The sequence below is a fragment of the Pelophylax lessonae genome, assembly GCF_965119305.1.
Source record: "Pelophylax lessonae genome assembly, chromosome: 5".
Lineage (NCBI taxonomy): Eukaryota > Metazoa > Chordata > Amphibia > Anura > Ranidae > Pelophylax > Pelophylax lessonae.
In genome coordinates, this window is record NC_138772.1 from 105,067,029 (window position 1) to 105,088,396 (window position 21,368).

The 21,368-nt window shown below is 46.3% G+C and overlaps 1 protein-coding gene across 2 annotated transcripts in view; it reads right to left on the minus strand.

Annotated features, from left to right (window-relative positions):
* RBM33 (RNA binding motif protein 33) overlaps positions 1-21,368 on the minus strand; it is a 347,098-nt gene that overhangs the window by 166,133 nt on the left and 159,597 nt on the right. For both annotated transcript variants that reach the window (XM_082258397.1, XM_082258398.1), the window contains exon 11: positions 10,767-10,893. In XM_082258397.1, the coding sequence (XP_082114523.1) occupies positions 10,767-10,893 (127 nt within the window). The remainder of the gene's footprint in view (positions 1-10,766; positions 10,894-21,368) is intronic.

Genomic DNA, 21,368 nt, shown 5'->3' on the forward strand with positions numbered 1-21,368 from the left:
CAAGTCCCATGGAGGTAGAGGCACCCTCCGAGGAGGGGCAAGGTGATGCACACCTTGAATAAAGCTGCGAATCAAAGCGTTAGACGCCAAGGGGCGCTGAAAAAGAACAGCCAGTGCAGACAACTGGTGCTTAATCGTGGTCAACGCAAGGCGCTGGTCCACACCAGTTTGTAGGAAGGCCAACACCCTCGCCACCGAATAGGAACGAGGAGGGAAGCCCCTAGCTTCACACCAGGCAAAATAAGCCTTCCATGTACGATAATAAACCTTACCAGACGAGGCCGTCCTTGCTTTGAGCAAGGTAGGAATGACCTCCGAGGAGAGATCCCTGTCTCTCAGGACCTGGCTTTCAACAGCCACGCCGTTAAAGCCAGTGACTGTAAAGCAGGATGGAAGATCGGTCCCTGAGACAGTAGATCGTCTCGTAACGGGAGCCGCCATGGAGGCTCGACGGCTAGTTGAATGATGTCCGTGTACCAAGACCTGCGCGGCCAGTCCGGTGCCACCAGAATCACGAACGTTGGTTCAGAGACCAACCTGCGAAGGAACCTGGACAACAACTGAATCGGAGGAAAGGCATACATCAGACAATATCGGTGCCAAGGCACCACCAGCGCATCCGAGGCGTCTGCCAGAGGGTCGCGCGTTCTTGACACGAACCTTCCCACCTTGTTGTTTAGCCGGGACGCGAACAGATCCACGTCCGGGGATCCCCATTTTGCACACAGCATTTGAAACGCCTCCGGGTGCAGGGACCATTCCCCCTGGTCCAGGGTCTGGCGGCTCAGATAATCGGCCTGACAATTCTCCACACCCGGAATGTGAACTGCCAAGATCACCGGGACGCGAGTCTCGGCCCAAGACAGAATGCTGGTCACTTCCTGGGCCGCCCGGGCACTCCTTGTGCCCCCTAGTCGTTGATGTAAGCCACCACAGTGGCATTGTCCGTCTGCACCCATACAGGGCGGCCCTGAAGACGATCTGACCAATGGAGCAGGCACAGCCTGATCGCTCTCAACTCCAAGATGTTGATCGGAAGGGAGGATTCCTCCTCCGACCAAGTGCCCTGGGCAGACAGGTTGCCCAGGACGCCACCCCAGCCCAACAGGCTGGCATCCGTGGTAATCACCGTCCACAGCAACGGCCGGAAGGATTTTTCCTCCGCTACAGCCGGAGACTGGAGCCACCACAGAAGATCCAATCTGGTTTGGCGACTCAGACACCCTCAGGTCCAAGGACTGAAGATGCCTGTCCCATTTGGCCAGGATCTCCGCTTGGAGAGCCCGCGTGTGAAACTGAGCAAACGGTATCGCCTTAAAGGCAGACACCATCAATCCCAGGGACCGCATACAGGTCCTGAGCGACGAGGACTCGTTGTCCCTGAGGGACCTGACCTCGTTCTGCAGGGTCCGGAGCTGATCCTCCGGCAGAAACACCTTCGCTTGGGCGGAGTCCAGGACCATTCCCAAGTATGGGAGACGAACCGAAGGAGACAAAGTCGACTTCTGAACGTTGATGGTCCATCCGAACTCCTGGAGCGTCTGAACCGTGGTGGACAGATCGCGCATCAGGCTCTGACTGGCACTCGATCTTAACAGGAGATCGTCCAGATATCCCAAGACCGCAATGCCCTGTGCCCTCAATAGGCCCAGAATAGGAACCAGAACTTTGGTAAAGACCCTTGGAGCTGAAGCGAGGCCGAAAGGTAACGCCATGAACTGATAGTGTTCCTCCGCGATAGCGAATCGGAGGTACCTCTGATGACCCTCGAATATGGGGATGTGTAAATACGCATCCTTCAGGTCGATGGAGGCCAGGAAATCTCCCGGACTCAAAGAGGCAACCACCGAGCGGATCGATTCCATGCAAAACTTTTGAACGCGCACGAAGCGGTTCAGAGCTTTCAAGTCCAGAATCGAACGCACCTTGCCCTCCTTTCTGGGCACAGTGAGCAGATTCAAGTAGAACCTCTGAAACCTGTCCCGATGTGGCACCGGGACGATTACCCCCTGGCCGAGCAGATCCTGCACCGCCCGATGATCTTGCAACCGATCTGGGGTCAAATGAAGATTTGAGGGAAAGAATCTGTCCGCCGGTCGCAAAAGGAATTCGATCTTGTAACCCAATCGAATGATTTCCTGAACCCACCTGTCCGGAATCCGGAGCAGCCAAGGTTGGAGGAAACCACGCAGACGTCCCCCCACCCCTGAAACGGGTGAGGGTGCCCCTTCAGGCAGTGGCAGACTGGGACGCCGCACCAGCCTGGGCGGTTTTTGGCTTGCCCGCCCAGTGTTTTCTCTGGCCACCCTGGCCCTTCAAGGGTTTCCCCTTGCCCTGCGCCTTGAAGGCACGAAAGAGCCCCTGGTTTGGTTTAAAGGAGGGGCCCGCTTACCGCAGAAGAACATGACCCCTTGATAAATCTGGTCCACCATCTCCAGTGTAGTAGGGGAAGCCCAATCAGCCACGAGGGTGCGTCTAAGCACCTTGGTCCAATTTGCCACGGCTTGAGCCACCATTACAGAGGCGAAGATAGGTTTCAGCATGGAACCCGCCACCATGTAAGCATGGCGGGCAAGAGATTCCAGCCTCCTATCAGTAGGATCCCTAAACACCGGAGAATCCTCTGTGGGTACTAGAGTGGCCTTGTTTAACCTGGCCACAGTGTGATCCACAGTAGGAGCCACACACCAGTGCAAATCCGTAGGAGACGCAAAGGGGTAAAGAAGTTGAAACTTTTTGGGCACCACAAAAGTGCGCTTTAAGTTACGCCATCGTTCATTCACAATTGCGTGAAACTCAGCGGGGCAAGGAAAAACCTGCGCCGCCTTACGGGATCTGTGTGTACCAAAAGAGGACACTATCCCCGGAGGAATGGGCTCATCCTCTAAATGTAATGTTTCCTTAATGGAAAGGATCAGAGCATCCATAGCTGTGCGGTCCTCGGCCGTCCCAGGGGGGAATCATCCACCCCAACAACCTCCGCCTCCCCCTCAGACTGAGAAGAGTGAGACCCTTCAAGGGGCACGCTACCTACGGCAACCAATTTAGACTCAGAATCAGATGAAAAAGAGAGCCTAGGCCTTTTTCCAGTACGCTGTGCGGACATCAGAAAATCCACTTTTGACGTCAAAGTCGCAAGTGCAGCAGACAGAGTAGTCAGAGCAGAGGATTCAGAGGACACTGAACCATCCACCAAGGCTGGGGGAAATTTGCTGTCCTGGGACTCCATAATTAAAAAAAAAAAAAAAAAAAAAGTTTTTTTTAAGTACTGGCCCTTTAAGCGCACCGCGATCCCCCGCAGTACACCGCTATGAGGGGCTATGCAAAACGACCCCCAAGCAGGAATAAGCTGACAGCCAGAGGTATTCCCACAAAAAAGACAGCAAGACCGACCCCACAAGTGTTACCTACACGCATGCCGATCTCCTCTATGCAGAAAGAGGAAGTGATGTCACCGCAATAGGCCGAACTAGGATTTTAGAAGGAAAAATGGTTGCCCATAGAAAGTAAGCGTGGGAGGCTTCGGGAAAATGGCCGCCGACATGTGCTCAGCAAAAAAACATTGCCACACACAAGATGGCGCCGCAAGGCGCCAAAACACAATACATACACTGCTGTATAAGCGCCCACAGTGAAGCCAGCATGCTGTCCACACCTAAAATGACGGACCTCAACCCCGCAGCGGTCGCCACACGTGTCTGCACCTCCAAAAGCACCATAAAGTGACATAGGAGAGGGACCCCCACAAACCCACATAGCGTACCAGCTGTGAGAGAGCCCCCGCAGGGACCGGGATCAGGGAGCCCAAAAACGCACACACGAGGGGATAACACAGACACACAGGACTGCCAGCCCCAGACAGAGGCCCCACACAGAGTGTACTTACCGTACCCGATGGCGTTGGGTGCCTCTCATCGACGGGAAACCTCCCACCCTCAGATGGCAGGGGTGCCGTCAGCCAGAAACGCAGGACGCTAGCAGTGCACGGAGAACCGCGGGGAGAAATCCAGGCGAGGTAGCCACCTCGCAGGCTGCATTCCTAAGGGCAGGGATGGGTCGTTTGCGAAGCCAGGGCGAACACATAGCCTGCTAAACGCTCAATGGCGGGCTGGGATTCCATAAGGCCCACTGTCCTGGAAAACCAGGACGACCACCGGCCTGACACCCATCAGTGCGGCGATGCGGGCGGCCCAGCGGACACCCCCCAGTGCGGCGATGCGGGAGGCCCAGCAGACACCCCCCAGTGCGGCGATGCGGGAGGCCCAGCAGACACCCCCCAGTGCGGCGATGTGGGCGGCCCAGCGGACACCGGCCTGACACCCCCCACTGTGGCTTGACACACCCACCAGATGCAGATCGTCCAGGTAACCCAGGACCGATATCCCCCGGTAGCTTAACGCCAGGACCAGAGACAACACCTTTTTTGAAGACCTGAGGAGCAGAGGCGAGACCAAAGGGCAGGGCTCGACAATTCCCGGGCGCCAGGTCGCATTTGCGACTAGAAACTGAGTCCGGGCGCCTAGGATTTCAGCCATCTCCTGTCAGGCATCGGGACGCCGCTCTGTGCTGCAGATTTGCAGAGATTTGAAATCCCCGCGGCTCCTGTCCACAATTCTCTATGTCCCTGACAAGGCATTTTAATTGGTCAGCACCGTCACATGGACGGCGCTAACCAATCAGAACCGGCTGCCTCTTCTCTCACTTTCAGCACATTCGAGCACTGCTCGACTTCACAGCACAGCAAGCTTCGGCCCCGCCTTTGAGGGCGTGCCCGGGACTGTCTCCACCCGATAGCAAAATACAGCACGCCGACTTCCTTATCGTGCACCCCCGCATCCACCCTCAGATGTGGCCCCCCTCGCTGAAAACGGCAATGAATATCTGCTAACTGCCAGGGACTTAAGACAAGGTACTGGATTCTCCTCTGAAACAAATACTGGGTAGTCTCTCCAAACCCCCCCTATGATCTGTGACAAGACTCTATAGGGGGAATGTCACTAGCACACATGCATGTGTCCATAAAAATACTGGATTATGGCGAACATATCTGTTCTCTCTGTGTGGTATCCAGGCAGCAAGTAGACTGTATACTGGTTAGCCAGTCAGGTACAATGTCCATTTTTGGCAACGTTAATCTATGGACCTATGAAGCCTGCCTGTGTATCACTGCTTCCTCAGCCCCTGGGGGAGGTGGGAATGCAGACAGAGCCCATCCTGCCGTGGCTAAGGGAAGGGAACCCCCTACAATTAGTTGGGGGGCACAGTTTACCTTTAATTGGCCAGGTGTGGGAGCCCCCCCCCCCATAGACACGTGTGTGGGGGAGCAGAGCAGGTCATTTTCTGAGTGTATAGGAGGAAGGTGGGGGATTGCCACATTTCTGGAGAATTCTTCTGTACACACCATAGAGCTGAGGGGATCTCACTGTACATATACACATCTGCCTGAGACTTTCACTCTCTCCCCCCCTCCCTCTCCCCCCCCTCCCTCTTTCATTCTCTCTCACCCCAACCCCCCTCCCCTTCCCCTAACCCCCCCCCCCCATCTCTCCTTCTGTACCTCCCTCTCCTCTTTTTTTCTTTTCTCTTCTTTCCATTTCTTTCCCTTTTCTCTCTCTTTTTTCTGGGCGCGGGTCAGCTTTTTTTAAAAATTGGCTCCTAACTTTTTTAGCTGGCTCCTAGATTCAAAGAAAATTTGTCAACCCCTGCCAAAGGGTAACGCCACAAACTCATAGTGATGCTCTCCCACAGCAAAATGCAGAAACCATTGATGTCCTGCACATATTGGGATGTGAAGGTAGGGATCTTTGATGTCTATGGAGGCAAGGAAGTTCCCCTGATGTAGGGAAGCCACCACCGTGCGAATGGACTCCACCTCAAATTTTTTAACTTGCACGAAGAAATTCAATGACTTTAGGTCCAGAATCAGACGCACCTTGCCTTCTTTCCTAGGGACCATAAACAAGTTTGAGTAAAAGCCATGAAAGCTTTCCAAATACGGAACCTTATCGGAGGGACGGACCAAAATTCGATCTTGTAACCAGACCGTATGACCTCGTGAACCCACTTGTTTTGTGTAGCCACAGGTCCAGGAATCAGCAATCAGATACGGGTGAGGGCGCACCTTCAGGCCGAAGGGGTCTTATCCGCAGGGTCTGGAGAAACACAATTTCTGTTTGCCAGACACGGGTCGCTTGGAGCCACCCAAAGGGGGCCTTGAAGGACTTGGATCCCTTATCAATTGACCCTGAGGGATGAAAAAACTTTGTGTGCTGAAAAGGAGGGACCAGTCTACGACTAGGGTCATTAACCTTGTTAGCCAATGGGAGAAACCCAAAAGGCTAACAAGGGTAAGGTAGAAAATGTAGATCAGACAAGGCCTTCTTTGAGGTCTTATCTGCAGACCAGCATTTTAACCAAAGTATACGCCGGATGACCACTGCCGAAACTGACAGTCAGGCCAATAGTGGAGCCGCATCCAGCAAGGCATCGCAAAGAAATTGCAACCCCTGATCCAACTGGTCCGCCAGCTCCGCAAAGGCAGGGGGGAATTGTTCCCCCCTCCAGGTCACGGCGTAGTAACTCAGCCCATTCAGTTAAGGTTTAGGACACAAGGGCAACAGTAAACACCAGTCTTAGTGCAGACCCCGCCAGGGAGTAAATATTGCGGGCCACAGAGTCCGACTTTCTATCCGCCGGATCCTTAAAGGATGGGGAATCCTCCACTGGAATCAAGGTAGCTTTATTCAGTCTAGAGATCGGAGGGTCCACCGTAGGTGGCACAGTCCACTTTTTAATAAGGGACTCCTCAAAGGGGTAGCGTCTATTAATCCATTTAGGCACCCCAGGGGGACGCTTTGGGCGGTCACACTCTTTTTTGACCATGTTATCAAAATATGCAGGAAAGGGAAAAACCTTTGCCGCTCTGGATGGCTTGTGAGTGCCAAATGTAATCTGCTCCTCAGTCGCAGCCTCCATTTTTAGGGGCCTCACGCACAGATACAACCAGTGAGTGCACCAGCGCCTTTTCTTGCGTGGTGGCGGAGGGAGAGGTGTCATCCTCCCTATCAGAGGAGACAGAGTGTGAGGTAGTAGACCCGGCAGGGAGACCCACGTATGCAGTGGCTGAATCCGATTCAGAATCTGACACATCAGTTGAAGCAGGGGGCGTTTTTTGGCACTTCGCCTCTTAAAGGCCACCTCCACCCGGGACACAAGAGATTCCAGGGCCGCCCACAGTGCATCTAGGGATGGCTGGGATCCGGAGGGCCCTGCGCCCTCCAAGAGGGTGTCAGGTGGGGAAATGTGTTCCACAGAGTCCATGTTGCACCAGGGGAACCCGCAGAAAAAAAATGCTTAGGAACGTTCCATCGCGCTATAGCGCCCCCAAGAGGCCGGGCACAAAACACTGAAGACCCCCAGCACAGAGAGAGACCCCCAGACCTACCACTCGCACCAGAGATGCACCAGGAAGGCCCAGGATGTCTGTACAGCACGATCTGCATGTAGAAGGAAACCTGATTGTCAGCACTAGGGTATAAGGAGGGGCTTCACTGCCAAAAAAACCCCTCTAGGGACTCCAAAAACATGGCCGCCATTGATTTTCAATGAGAATCCACTGCAAAATGGCCGCCGGGCTACACAAACATGGCCGCCAATCTTCTTAGCACATAGGCTACAAGAAAACGGCGGCTCCGCGTGGCATGCGGAGCTTCTGGGAGCCCCCGAGGGGACTCCCCAGCCTCCTGGATGGGATCGACAGGATGGAGGGCCCTGATAGCGACAGGCGAGTCTCCCCCCATGATCAATCATCCGTCGGCATGATGCCCGCTCCCAACCCCTGGGGGTAGCTTCAAGCGTCCCATAGCCCCACTAAGTGACGGGAGGAGGGGGGGGAGAGGGGGCCGCGTCCAGACCCGAATGTATACGACCTTGCGAGACGTTTAACTCGCAGGGCCAGTCCTTGCCCGGTAGGACTTTGACGCCGCCCACCTAGCGCGGAGCTGGGGACTGCGCACGCTCGCTGGCTGGCTGGGGTGACCACTGGATCTATATATCCAGTCCACTACCCAGTCCGGCTTATTTAAATGTAGATCTCACAGGAAAAAATCCGGATAAAAATCTAGAAAAAAAAACTTTTGCCAGGACTAGAGAGTTCCCAGCAAGGAACTAGGTCCTTACTCCTGACTAGGCAGAAAAAAAAACTGACATCCTATAGTAGAAAGAGGGAGTATACCTCCTGGGACTGCCCATAGGCGTAGCCAGAACTTTTTTTCTGCCTCGTGTCTTACTCCTGTAGGGGGCAGTATAACCCTACTGTTCAGAACAGAGACTGCGTCTGTCAATGAACGCTAGAGAAACATATTTTAACCGCTGTATATTATTTAGTCCGTGTAAAAGTTAAGAGTCTACAAACTATGGCATATACCGTATATTTGAAAACTGATCAGTCCTGATCGCCTACCTCATTTAATAAAGCCGTAAATTCCAGGACACAAAGTGGTCATTTTAACAGGTTATTGCTCACACATAACATATGCACTCCTGAGTATGGGGATACCACATGTGCGACTTTTTCACAGCCATAGAGGGGCCAAAAATCCAAGAAACAGCTTTGGCTTTCAAAAAACATAAATGACGCATCTAATTTCCTGACTGCCTAACACATTTTTGGAGGCCCTGTAGCACCAGGACATTTGAAACACCTACCAAACCACCCAATTTTGGAATGCAAACAATCCAAGGTATTTTTTTTTTTTTTTTTTTTTAAGGAGGCATGGTGAGTCTGAAGACATTTTTTCCCCACAAGTTATTGGAAAATGCAAAAATAAAATACAGATTTTTTTTTTTTTTTTTTTACAATTAGTTGTCAATTTAATAACCTATTTCTCACACACAACATAGGCTTACATACTTGCATCCCAAAACACAGTCTGGTACTCCTGAGTATGGGCATACCAAACGTATGAGACTTATACCTTTTGGACGGATTATGTACCAGACGTTGTATCTTCTGTATCACAGAAATCGACACCAACGTACAGTAATGGTCACCTCCATACAAGCGGTCAGGAAATACAGCTAAGTGTAGCATCACTTATAGGAGTCCCAGATCCTATAAGCCAAGCAAGCCTAGACTACTGGTACATGGCTACCCCCAGGAATGTCATGTTCACTGACCAGGAAGTAAAGCTCCAGATTCTGGCTGCTTCAGTCTTGATAAATTCCCCTCATGGGAACACAAAATGTGAACACCAACTTTAAGTTGGTAGCCCTTAAGCAGTTCAGACATATGCAGGAATCCTACATCTGCTAATCTCTTTTCCAACTACTGTAATGCTGTCCCTTGTCAGGGTGTGATATGGCTTGAGCTGCACCAAGACTTCATACACAAAGATGAAATGGTATGAGGAAAGAAACCGTGTATTCCAATTTATTTTGTTTACTTGAAAGGAGAGTTTGATTAAGGCTGGCCATACACGTTACAAATGACTTTCCTGCAACCATGGGCTGCAGGAAAGAAATTTGCATGATTCCTCCATTTAAAAACAGACAGGGGAATCCCTCCTGCCGAGCAATTGTCTTCTCCCGACACGGGGAAAAACAGTGATTATTGCTAGTGGCTATAGCAGCTGCTGGTGATAAATCACAAGGGAACCCGGCAGCCTGGTTGTACCCAAGTTGATCGATCAATTTTGAACATTCAGCCTGGCCATAAACATTTCGAATCTCGGCCGGTTCCTGCCGAGATTCAAACTGTGTATGGCCGGCCTAAATCCATTCAACTAAAATATTTATTGGACAGAGTAAGAAGGTAAAACACCTATGCCAGCTCTGTCTCTGTTGCGACTTTCCCTAACAATTGTTTTTTGGGGACTGGGTCAGAGGGACAGAAGTGATAAGAAATCTCCCATACATGGACTGATTTGGGAAAATGATGAACACAATCTTGAGCTTTACCAATCACATAAGACAAGAGATAAATATAGGATGTCCATTGATGACACTCGGGAGGGCGGGCGAAACGCATTGACGTAATTTTCGGTTTAAACAATTGCGTCACTTCCTGTCTCCTCGTGGAACGCACGCGAGACGGCGTTCCAGGAAGTTTTTTTATATAATTGCCTACTGCCTATGTTAATGAGTATATTTGCGATCAACTTTAAAAATGATCTTCATAAACAATATCACCCTACAATCCTCTTATTTTATTTGGGCTGAGCCTACTAAGGACACAATTTCTGGACACTTGAACTAAACGTTACTGCTGGATGATACCCAGCACTCCACACTCACCATTAAGGCTGCATTTGGTCAATAGGGGGTCTTCATTTCTGGTGAGTGGGGGGTGCAAGAGGGGAGAGTGGCACCTTGACATGGATGAGGACCTTCCAGCATTAAGAAAAGAAGGCACCTAAAAACCTTTGCACAGTTTTTCTGAACATTACATGAACTGCATTATTGCATGCACTTTATGAACTGAACTCTACTATTGTATGCATCTATTTATGAACTGATATATATATATATATATATATATAAATAATTACATTGCACATCTATTTATTGACCTATACATTATAGGGATTTTTTTGCTGATACACATTTCTTGTAGCACTTTTTTTTTTTTTTTTTAGCACATTCAAAAAACTTTGTTTTTTTTTGTTTAATATGTTTTTATTGAGAAAAAAGGCAGAAAAAACATGACATAACCTATCTAGCAAGCACTGTTTTTATTAATTTGTTTAAGAGAGCAATAAACCATGTACCTCCAATGAAGAAAGAGTCACGCTCAGGCTGGAGTGGTGGTGGGTTCCTCCAAGGTTCTTGAAGTCTTGGAGGTGGATTGAAATTGCCAGGCACAGGACCCGAAACATGCTGAAAGTCTGGCATGCCCTATTATAACAAAATAGCATGATTATAAAGGGTAAAAGCACAGTGGTATATAGTGAAGTAAACACTGAAAAGCAACTCCTATAAGAAAGTATAACTCCACTTTTGTTGAGGAAAAAACATTCCCCTCTGGATGATCTATGTACATTCCAAAGATTAGAACAACCTTTGTTGCAGATTGTTGCCTTTTGTTATTCTGAAGAAATTACTGTTTGTTCCTCTGTTCCGATTGGGTCTAATGGGAGTGGTTTCATAATTATCAATTAGCTGTGCAACTGCAGAGGAAATCTGCTGGGCCTGCATCCATTTAGACCTATTGGGAGCATCTCACCAAAAATGACATTTTTGTCGCAGGGATGCCTGAAATCTGACTTGTATCTTAGGCAGACTTCTGGGAAAACTGGTGAGCCAATCACACAAGTAAGAAATTATGTTTCTGGTGTGTGTTCAGTACGCATTGTGTACAGAACTCCAGGTAACCACATGGCATTGCATTTTCAGAAAACTGCATGTGGCTGCAGATTTAAATGGAAAGGTCATTTTTTTATCAACATTCAATTACAACAGTACTTGTGTAGCAATTGTATACTCTATTATTTTTTCCCCACACTAAAGTGGAGTTATCCTTTAAGGTAACCATATACTATACAATGAGATGTGATTATACAATTTCCATTAGATTTACCATTGGCGATGGAGTGCAAAGGCCTGCCAGAATTTTTTACACTAATGTGACTTTATTCAAGGCTATCACCTACTGCAGAGTATGGTTTATTGAATCAAAAGAAATGCATTATAAGAAGCCAAGTCTTAAATGAACTACAAATTCCTCATTAAGCTCAGCTTTTCCATTCATTATACTCCATCCAGCCCACCTCCTCAACAAAAGATGATAAGGTGGTCCTAATCCTTTTACAGAATTATACCCTATTTTTCAGCTTCTTTATCCCCTTAAATATCCATCTAGTTAAGAAATTAACATTCTCTTGCACACAATCACTACACAAATTATACTTTACATTTCCACATCTCTTGTTAATTACATGATGCTATCTGCAGTAATCTATTCAAGGGCTGCAGATAACTTGGCCTACTGGTGAAAAGAAATGAAACTTGGCATAAATTGCTTAGCACAAAGTTAATCTTAAAGAGAAAACAGAATAAAGGATATCTAACGGCTTTTGTGTGACTTACAGAAAGGGTCACTCATACTTCCAGAAGACTAATTAAATATGTTAAAGTCTTTGTAACTTAATGAATCTTTCAATAAATTACTTCCAAAATCTACAACATGTTTTCATTAATTTCATTTCATATGCAAGTGTTCTATTAGAATTATAATGATGGTTAAGCAGGGTCAGGCAGACAATTGAGAACAGAGCTTAGAGATTAATGACCAATATAGCCCTGTACGCACATTCTATTCGGCAGCACGAGTATTAAATTCCAAAGTATTTGCACTTTAACTTTTTTTCAATGCCAATTTTTTTCTTGAATGAATTAACAGGAACTGTCTTTTGAAAAGCAATAACATTACATCAAAAAAAAAAAAAAAAAAAAAAAAACCTCTTGCAAAATATATGTACTTTTAAGCCTTGCTGACCACGAGGTCCTAAATGGGGAAATGTGGTTGATGGCAAATTATATGAGAAGACTCACATGCACATAACTTTGTTGACAAACAGTCCAGAGAACCAGGATGAGACTCCTGTAACATAAGTATTGGATTAGAAACTATACTGAAAGCAGTATTAAACCCAAAAACGTAATGTGGATGCATCTGTTTTCTTTTTTTTTTTTATAAACTTTTTTTTCCGTTTTTACCTGGTGAGCTGGCCAGGAACACACCACCTGTATTAGGGTGCACCCACTCAGGATGAAGGAGAACGGGGGCGCCTTTCTACAAGAAGCACTGATAATCTGGGGGGAGGGGAATTTTAGATGTACTAGCAGATTTAGATTCACTAACAAATTGAAGCCAAACGCCTGATCACACTACAGTTTAAGCAGCAGTTTTTTTTTCTTCTGGGATAAAGGTTTTACATTAATAAATAAAATCTGACCATTGTAAGCACCTCTGTCAGTGGTAAGTGGTTTATTTCAAAACTGACCAAATGCAGGAGAAGCTTGTTCTGTTGAAAAACAACAGACTTAACGATTGGATCACGAGATGACTGTACTGCGGCAAAGTGGCTCGTTATCATCTGGCGACGTAGACCTACGTCACCAGACATCCCCCTCTCTCGGCGGCCCGCACGCGCCGCCGGAGGCTCGCTCCCGCTGTATTCAGTTACAGCGGGAGTCGGGCCAGGGGAGAAGCGGTGGTGGTCACCGCTGCTCTTTCCCAATCGTCGGGGAATCGAATGTGGAGATCCGCCTGCTTGTGTAAACACAAGCGGGCGGATCTCCTAAGTGACAGGCAGGGTCAGATTGCAGGGTTCAGCTTAGCTGAACATGCGATCTGTCCTTGTGTCACTCAGTCACCTCCCCCCACACACGTTAGTAAGCACCAGGCATACATTAACCCCTCCCTCGCCAATAAAAATTAACCCCTTCCCTGCCAGTGTCATTTTCACAGTAACAGTGCATATGTATAGCACTGATTACTGTAGTAATGTCACTGGTACCCCTAAAAGTGTCAAAAATGTCAGTCAAGGGTCCGATCTGTCCACCGCAATGTCGCAGTCCCGCAAAAAAAAAAAAAAAAAAAAAAAAAAAAAAAAAAAAAAAAAATCGCAGATCGCCGCCATTACTCGTTAAAAAAAAAAATTGTCGCTTTTTTTAATATCACAAAAAATGAAAAATCGCACAGGTGATTAAATACCACCAAAATAAATCTCTGTTTGTGGGAAAAAAAGGACGTAAATTTTGTTTGGGTACAGCATTGCATGACCGCGCAATTGTCCGTTAAAGTCGCACAGTGCCGAATCGCAAAAAGTGGCCTGGACGCAAGACAGCAAAAATCTCCGGTGGTAAAGTGGCTAATACCACTTGAATGATCAGTAAATCGCATCTAGAATGACAGAAAATCTAATGATGTGAGTGCAGATAATCTGACACATACTGCAAGACTGGACAGGTGGTTAAAGTGAAATCTTTACGTGTCAGCAACACTGACACAAATTACTGCTGAATTAAATCTTAACTCCATGCAAACAACCAAACATACAGCTCAAAAACATATACAGGAGTTGTTTTAATTGCCAAAGGATCTGTAATCCTGTCCATCCAGTTTAGATAAACAGCAATAACACACAGCAGAGGCAAGGTAATAGGATTTATTAAAGTACAGTAATACCTTGGTTTGCAAGTATAATTCGTTCCAGCAGTATGCTTGCAATCCAAAACACTCGTATATCGAAGCAAATTTTTCCATGAGAAATAATGGAAACTCAGATGATTTGTTCCACAACCATTTACATTACTGTATAGTATAAGCATGCCATCCCATTTATTAAATAAGATTGTGTCCATGTGTCTGTACTGTATATAAAGATGACGATTTATACTGTATCAGACCGGCGCTCGTGTGACTCCTCGGCTCTCTGCTTCTCTCCTCCCCGGATGACGTCTGTGGGAGTGATCAGCCCCGCCCACCGGGGAGAGCAGAGAGATGAGCAGTCACATAAGCGCAGGGAGCATCTATTATATACAGTACAGTCACAGGGACACATAATGGTATGTAACAGAGGGGATTGGCATGCTTATTCTGTACTAAACTGCTCGTATATCAAGACGGTGCTAACATATCAAGACAGATTATTTTTTTTAAACCAGGTTACTCGCAAACCAAGGTATTACTGTATATGTAAACAATACATTTCTCTCACATGCTAACTTTTGGTCTGTTAAATGTACCACTGAACAGGTTTTAATTTATTTTGACATTTGCAAAAAAAAGTAATTCATCTATGCAGAGATTTTGTAAACTGATAATATTTTGTAATCTCTGCCTTTGGACTATCATTTAGCATTATTCCTTGCTACCTCCATGGACTACAAAAAAACTACCCCCACAATGACAGGATGTCGTATCGTACGTATCTGAAGTGAAAAAACAAAAGGAACTGACCTGAAAGAGGCTACCAATAGACTTGGGACTCTCGTGCAAAAGCAGAGAATTGGACCACTCCATATCTGAAGTCTAAAGGGCCATACACACTATAAGATTTTCTGAAGACTTTTTCCTTCCGATTTACCTTTTCTATGTAGTGCAAGGGCCTGCCAGATTGCATACAAATTGAAAGTGTTTAGGTTTGATCTCATATTATATGGTTTTGGTAAATCTAAAGGAAAAAGTCTTAAGAAAATCTTATAGTGTGTATGGCCCATAAGAGTGGAGAAACTCTCCTGGGCAAAAAAAAAATACCCTGGCCTGAGCTACACTACCATTTCAAAGTTTGTGGTCACCCAGACAAACTCCTGTTTTCCATGAAAACTCACACTTGTATTCATCAAATGAGTTGCAAAATGAAAAGAAAATATAGTCAAGACATTGACGAGGTTAGAAATAATGATTTTAATTTGAAATAATAATTTTGTCCTTCAAACTTTGCTTTCATCAAATAATTCTCCATTTGCAGCCTTGCAGACTTTTGGCTAGCTGTCCATTTGTTGAGGTAATCTGAAGAAATTTTACCCCGCGCTACCTGAAGCACCTACTACAAGTTGGATTTGCTTAATGGGCACTTCTTACGTACCATACGGCCAAGCTGCTCCCAGAACAGCTCAATAGGATTGAGATTTGGTGACTGCCATGGCCACACCATTACAGACAGAATACCAGCTGACTGCTTCTTCCCTAAATACAGTGGGTACGGAAAGTATTCAGACCCCCTTAAATTTTTCACTCTTTGTTATATTGCAGCCATTTGCTAAAATCATTTAAGTTCATTCTTCTTCCTCATGAATGTACACATAGCACCCCATACTGACAGAAAAACACAGAATTGTTGACATTGTTGCAGATTTATTAAAAAAGAAAGACTGAAATATCACATGGTCCTAAGTATTCAGACCCTTTGCTGTGACACTCATATATTTAACTCAGGTGCTTTCCATTTCTTCTGATCATCCTTGAGATGGTTCTACACCTTCATTTGAGTCCAGCTGTGTTTGATTATACTGATTGGATCTCCTGATCCAAACACCTCAAACTTAGATTAATCTGTCCATAACACTTTTTTCCAATCTTCCTCTGTCCAATGTCTGTTTTTTTGTCCATCTTAATCTTTTCCTTTTATTGGCCAGTCTCAGATATGGCTTTTTCTTTGACACTCATCAACAGCATCCTGGAGTCGCCTCTTCAATGTGGACGTTGAGACTGGCGTTTTGCGGGTACCATTATGAAGCTGCCAGTTGAGGACCTGTGAGGTGTCTATTTCTCAAGTAGAGACTCAAATGTACTTGTCCTCTAGCTTAGTTGTGCACCGAGGCCTCCCACTTGTCTTTCTATTCTGGTTAGAGCCCGTTTGTGCTGTTCTCTAAAGGGAGTATTACACACTGTTGTAGGAAATCTTCAGTGTCTTGGCATGGAATAGCCTTCATTTCTCAGTACAAGAATAGAATGTCGCATGTCAGAAGAAAGTTATTTTTCTGGCCATTTTGAGAGTATAAATCGAACCCACAAATGCTGATGCTCCAGATACTCAACTAACTCAAAGGAAAGCCAGTTTTATAGCATGGTCGTGTAGGGATAAGGTTTTCTTTTCCTCCTGGATTCCCAATGTAGTCTGGATAGCCAGTAGAAGGCCCTCCACCTCTTCCAGAGACAATTTGTATCTAGAGGTTCTGTTGGATTCCCCATCCGACCCCTCTGCCTCTGATTCCCCTTGGGAATTGGGGGGGGGGTGTGCTGTTGCACTCTTCCCCCTGATATTCAGAAGCCCACCACTGCTTCCCCACTTGTTGAAGGTAGTAGCTGCGGGGTTGGAGCAATTTCCTGCTGTGCCGACTGGGGGGGAACTCTGCTGAAGCTGAATGTTAGCGAACAAATCCTTAAAAGGACTGAAAAGTGCTAGCAAGCTCCTTAACAGATGTGGCCAAGTCTGAGTTTTGACTTGCAGTGTGCTCCCCGACTACACTATCCAAACAATCCTTGCATAAGGGTTTAGTCCAGGATTCCCCCATATTAGCTTTGCAGGAAGGGAATCTTTTTTTTGCATTATGGGCTGTCTTTGCTTTTTCTGAAAAAATAAAAAACATAGTAAAATATACACTCTCACTAGCGCCCCCAGCCCGCACAGCTTGCCCCAACAGAGGGTGTTACTAGGGACAACCATCACCAAAGGATCCCACAGTGTAACCCTCAGGCCTCCCTAATCCCCTTAGAGCCTCTAGGGGAAATTAAGTTTAGCTAGTGGGATTAGATAAGGACGTACCACCCCATGTTTCCTTACCTTATGGTGGCTGGTGCTGTTCTCCCCCAGAGCAGTCCCTGAGGCCTGTGCCTCTGACATTGCTCTTGGAGTGGCTCATGAATCTCCTTCCAGAAGCTGTCCCCCAGCAGTTGAATGCACCAGCTTCTTTATTTGGCCCGCTCACTGCCGTGACCCGGAAGCAGAAGTCGCGGTTGCCGACGGAAATGCCCGTCCCTACCGGAAGTGAGGTCCCCCCGTCACCCGGCCGGCTGCTCCATTCCAGACGTACAGCGGCTGGAATGCACGATCGTCGGACGCTTTACCCAAGCGTGGAGAGCAGGCCCTCCAGCCTGAAAGCTCCCCTGAGCGGGGCTGGGGTGATAATGATGTCCTCGTGGCCGACAGGTAGGTGGGTTCCCCCCAGCGCTGTCTTTCAGGCCGCTTCAGAGAGTACCTGAATCCCCTGTAGCTTCAGCCCCCCAGCCTCCGCTATGGCTTCTCTTTTAGACAGCATCTCCCCACTGGAGGAAACACCAGAACTGAGGCAGCCAGCTGGAGGGAGACTTAAATCTATTTGAGGGATTTCTAAGGTATTAAAATAATACACTTTTCCCCCTAGATCAATAATTCGGTGATTCCCCATCCTCAACTAATGTAAGTGATATCATACTTTAAGGCTATTCAAACAGTAATCTATATGGTAAAATAACAAAAATTACATTGTTATTTTTATTATTATTTTTCTGTTGAACAGAGACCACACTAGGGGGCCTTCCCATCTAGAACATAGGCTCAGCTTTCCCATATATACCTCCTGGACGATTGAGGCTACTCTACACAGTATAACAGGTAGCCTTTTTACTGCAATCTACCCCATTGGAAAAACACTATCCTATAATATGTTGGCATCCACCTATTTTGATAAACATTTAAACCCACCCCCTTTTTTCTACATAGCTCATCATTCAGACGTCCACCGGGGATCTCTTCCCTGGATAAACACCCGAAATATACTCCAGCAGGCCCTGAAACCCTACTAAGAAAACGTAAGACATAATAATATGTCCCAATGTAGTTGATATGAACACATCAACCCACCAATATTTAATAGACACAATTCCCTATGTTCAGGAATTACTCAGAACCAGGATCTCGCTGCACCCGAGGGTGTCCATGTGGTTACACAGACCCCATCTCTTCACTCCAGTCTCGCAAGGTAAACCCAGTCCTTTTTCCTGATCTGCTCAGAAGCATTAGCAAAAACGCATGAATATTTGTTTAAGAATGTAAATATTTTTTCTATATCTTGTTTTCATTGTATAAAATCACTAATATTGAAATTATTTACTTTTCTAGAAAAATTTTTGGTGATACCTTGATAAAGGCTATATCTCTAGAGCCGAAACGCGTCGGAAACCGTTCAGTTTGGCTCACATCCAACCCGGATGTCTTCACAGCTCAAACGACGGATCACCTCAATAGAATTTATGTAATAAGTAAAACTAGCGACAGCTATTAAATACTGTTATCTTTACTGTACTTATATGCTTATTGTATTAAATAAATATATTTTTTAACCTATGCTACTGCCTACACAATCCCAATTCTTTTGGCTTGAGGAACCAACCAAATACAGTATTACTCATTCAGGGATGATGGCAACCACCTTTACTCTTTAGTAACTCCATAGACACCTAATAAATCTATTTGATTGGGGCAGTGTTTCCTATGAAGGGAGGAGCCAGGTTCTCTCAGAAGTGCCTGTCCTGAAAGACGACAAGGGAAAACAGTTCTCTTTAAACAGCAGCCTGCAAAACCTTGCGGGAAAAGGAAGCATCCGAAGAGGCCAACACATCTATTTTGTAGAATTTTGTAAACATATGCACAGACGGCCAAACTGCCGCCTTGCAGACTTGCAGCACCGATGCCAGATGGCAAAAAGCCCAAGAGGCACTCAGTGCTTTCGTAAAATGCGCCTTCACCGGGAAAGGAGGAACCTGACCCTTCAGTGAATAAGCCTGAACTACCGTCTGCCTGATCCATCTGGATATGGTTGTCGCAGATGCAGCCAATTCCTTACGAGATCCTTCGGTAAGGATAAAAAAGAGCGTCTAATTTTCTAAAAGACTCAGTGGTCTCCAGATAGACCCTGATCACCCGAATCACATCCAAAAGAGTGCAACATAAATTCCTTAGGGCAGAGTGAAGGCAACACAATGTCTTCATTCAGATGAAAATCAGAAACAACCTTAGGAAGAAAGGACTGATTAGGTCAAAGTACCATTTTATCCCTGTGTATCACCAGATAATGTGAGTGGCAGGACAACGCTGCCAGTTCACATTCTCTGCGAGCGGAAGTGATAGCCACCAAGAAGGCAACCTTCTGGAACAATGAAAGCAGAGAAATCTCCCGAATGTTCCCAAAGGGAAGCTTTTGAAGAACAGATAATACCAGATTGAGGTTCCACGGAGGTAGCGGAGACCTTCTCGGAGGAGCCATATGGCGCACTCCCTGTATAAAAGGTATGGATCAAAGCATGCGTAGCTAACGGGCGCTGAAAATACATAGCCAAAGCAGACACTTGGCCTTTGATAGTGCCCAAAGCCAATCGCTTTTCAACTTCTTTCTTCAGATAGGCCAAGACCCTAGCTATCGAAAACAAGTGAGGGTGCACCTTCAGTGAGTCACACCATGAAATATACAATTTCCACGTACGATGATATATCTTCAACAGTGTAGGAATCACAGAGTCAGAAAGACCTATCTCAATCGTGGCCACTCAGCAGCGCAGGCTACGGCTGGTGATGGCGCAGAGGGGAGAAGCCTGCGCCATCACCACCCTTGGTCCGCGCTGCAGAACGGCCACGATTGAATTTGCCGATTTATTCAACTTAACTGTAAGTGTTCTACCTTTTCTTAATAAAGTAGTTTAAGAGGTAATGCACTATTGCCTGTTCCATTCTTTTTTGGGCACTATCTGTCACTGAGTGTGAAGGGTACAGGAGAGCGACCAACCCCCATACAGCAACAGGAGTCCGAATAAGATTTACAAGAAAATTCACTGCCTGCTAGTCTGGATAGTTTGCCTGATGATTTGGAGAACATTATCACTCACCATCTGACCTGTGAAATACTTGCCTTTGGTAAGAGTTTTGATATACCACATATTGGGTGGAAGAGTGAAAGGTTGTGACTTCATATCTATTACACTGGCTGGTGTCATCTTCAAGTGTTTTATTATGTTGAGTTGGTAAGGGTATTACCTCTCTTTTCTTTACACGTGGGTGCCAAGAGGGATTTGGTGTTTGCACGTCCTCTTCTTCACCTTCATTCACCATCAAGAAGATTTCAGCCTTTTTTCATTTTGGACTTGTTTTGGACTGCACATATTTCCATAGCACGTTTTTGTTCACATTGTGCACCATTTATAATATCTGTGTATATTTATATTTATTAGGTATTTTGTTCATTGTGTTTTCCCTTTTTGGTTTAACACACATTGCTCACATCTAGCGCACCCATTTTTTGCACATCACACGTTTACTTTATCAAGATTAAAGTTTCGGTTGCTGCTGGAGATAAATTTTTTGTTTGCGCACCTCATTCTTTAACATAAAAATTGATAATGCTCCTTGGCGACTGCAAAGCAAAGAAACTGCTGGTGTCCAGCGTAAATAGGGATGTGTAGATAAGAGTTCTTGATATCTATGGAGGCTAAGAAGTCTTCCTGGTGCAGCGATGCCACCACCATACGGATGGATTCAATCCGAAACTTCTGTACCCGCATGAAGAGGTTCAGGGCCTTGAGATCCAGGATGATCAACTGCAATAGTGCTCAGGTACAATTAATTTGTGATTTGAGATGGGACACTGCTGGAGCCACAGAAGCAGCAGCCCACTTTAAAATAAAGTTCTCTTCGAAAGTGCCCAAGGGTAAACAACACTTGAGGGAGAACCATATGTTTCCAGTCTAAATAAAGGAAGATATGAAATAAAAGTTTGGCACCTGGTATCTCATTTTCTCTGAATTTTCTAAGGCAGGATTTGAGAGAAGGCTCCTCCCATCTGAGCACAGAAAACACTTAATCCATCAATGAAAAAAGCGACATACCTTTATG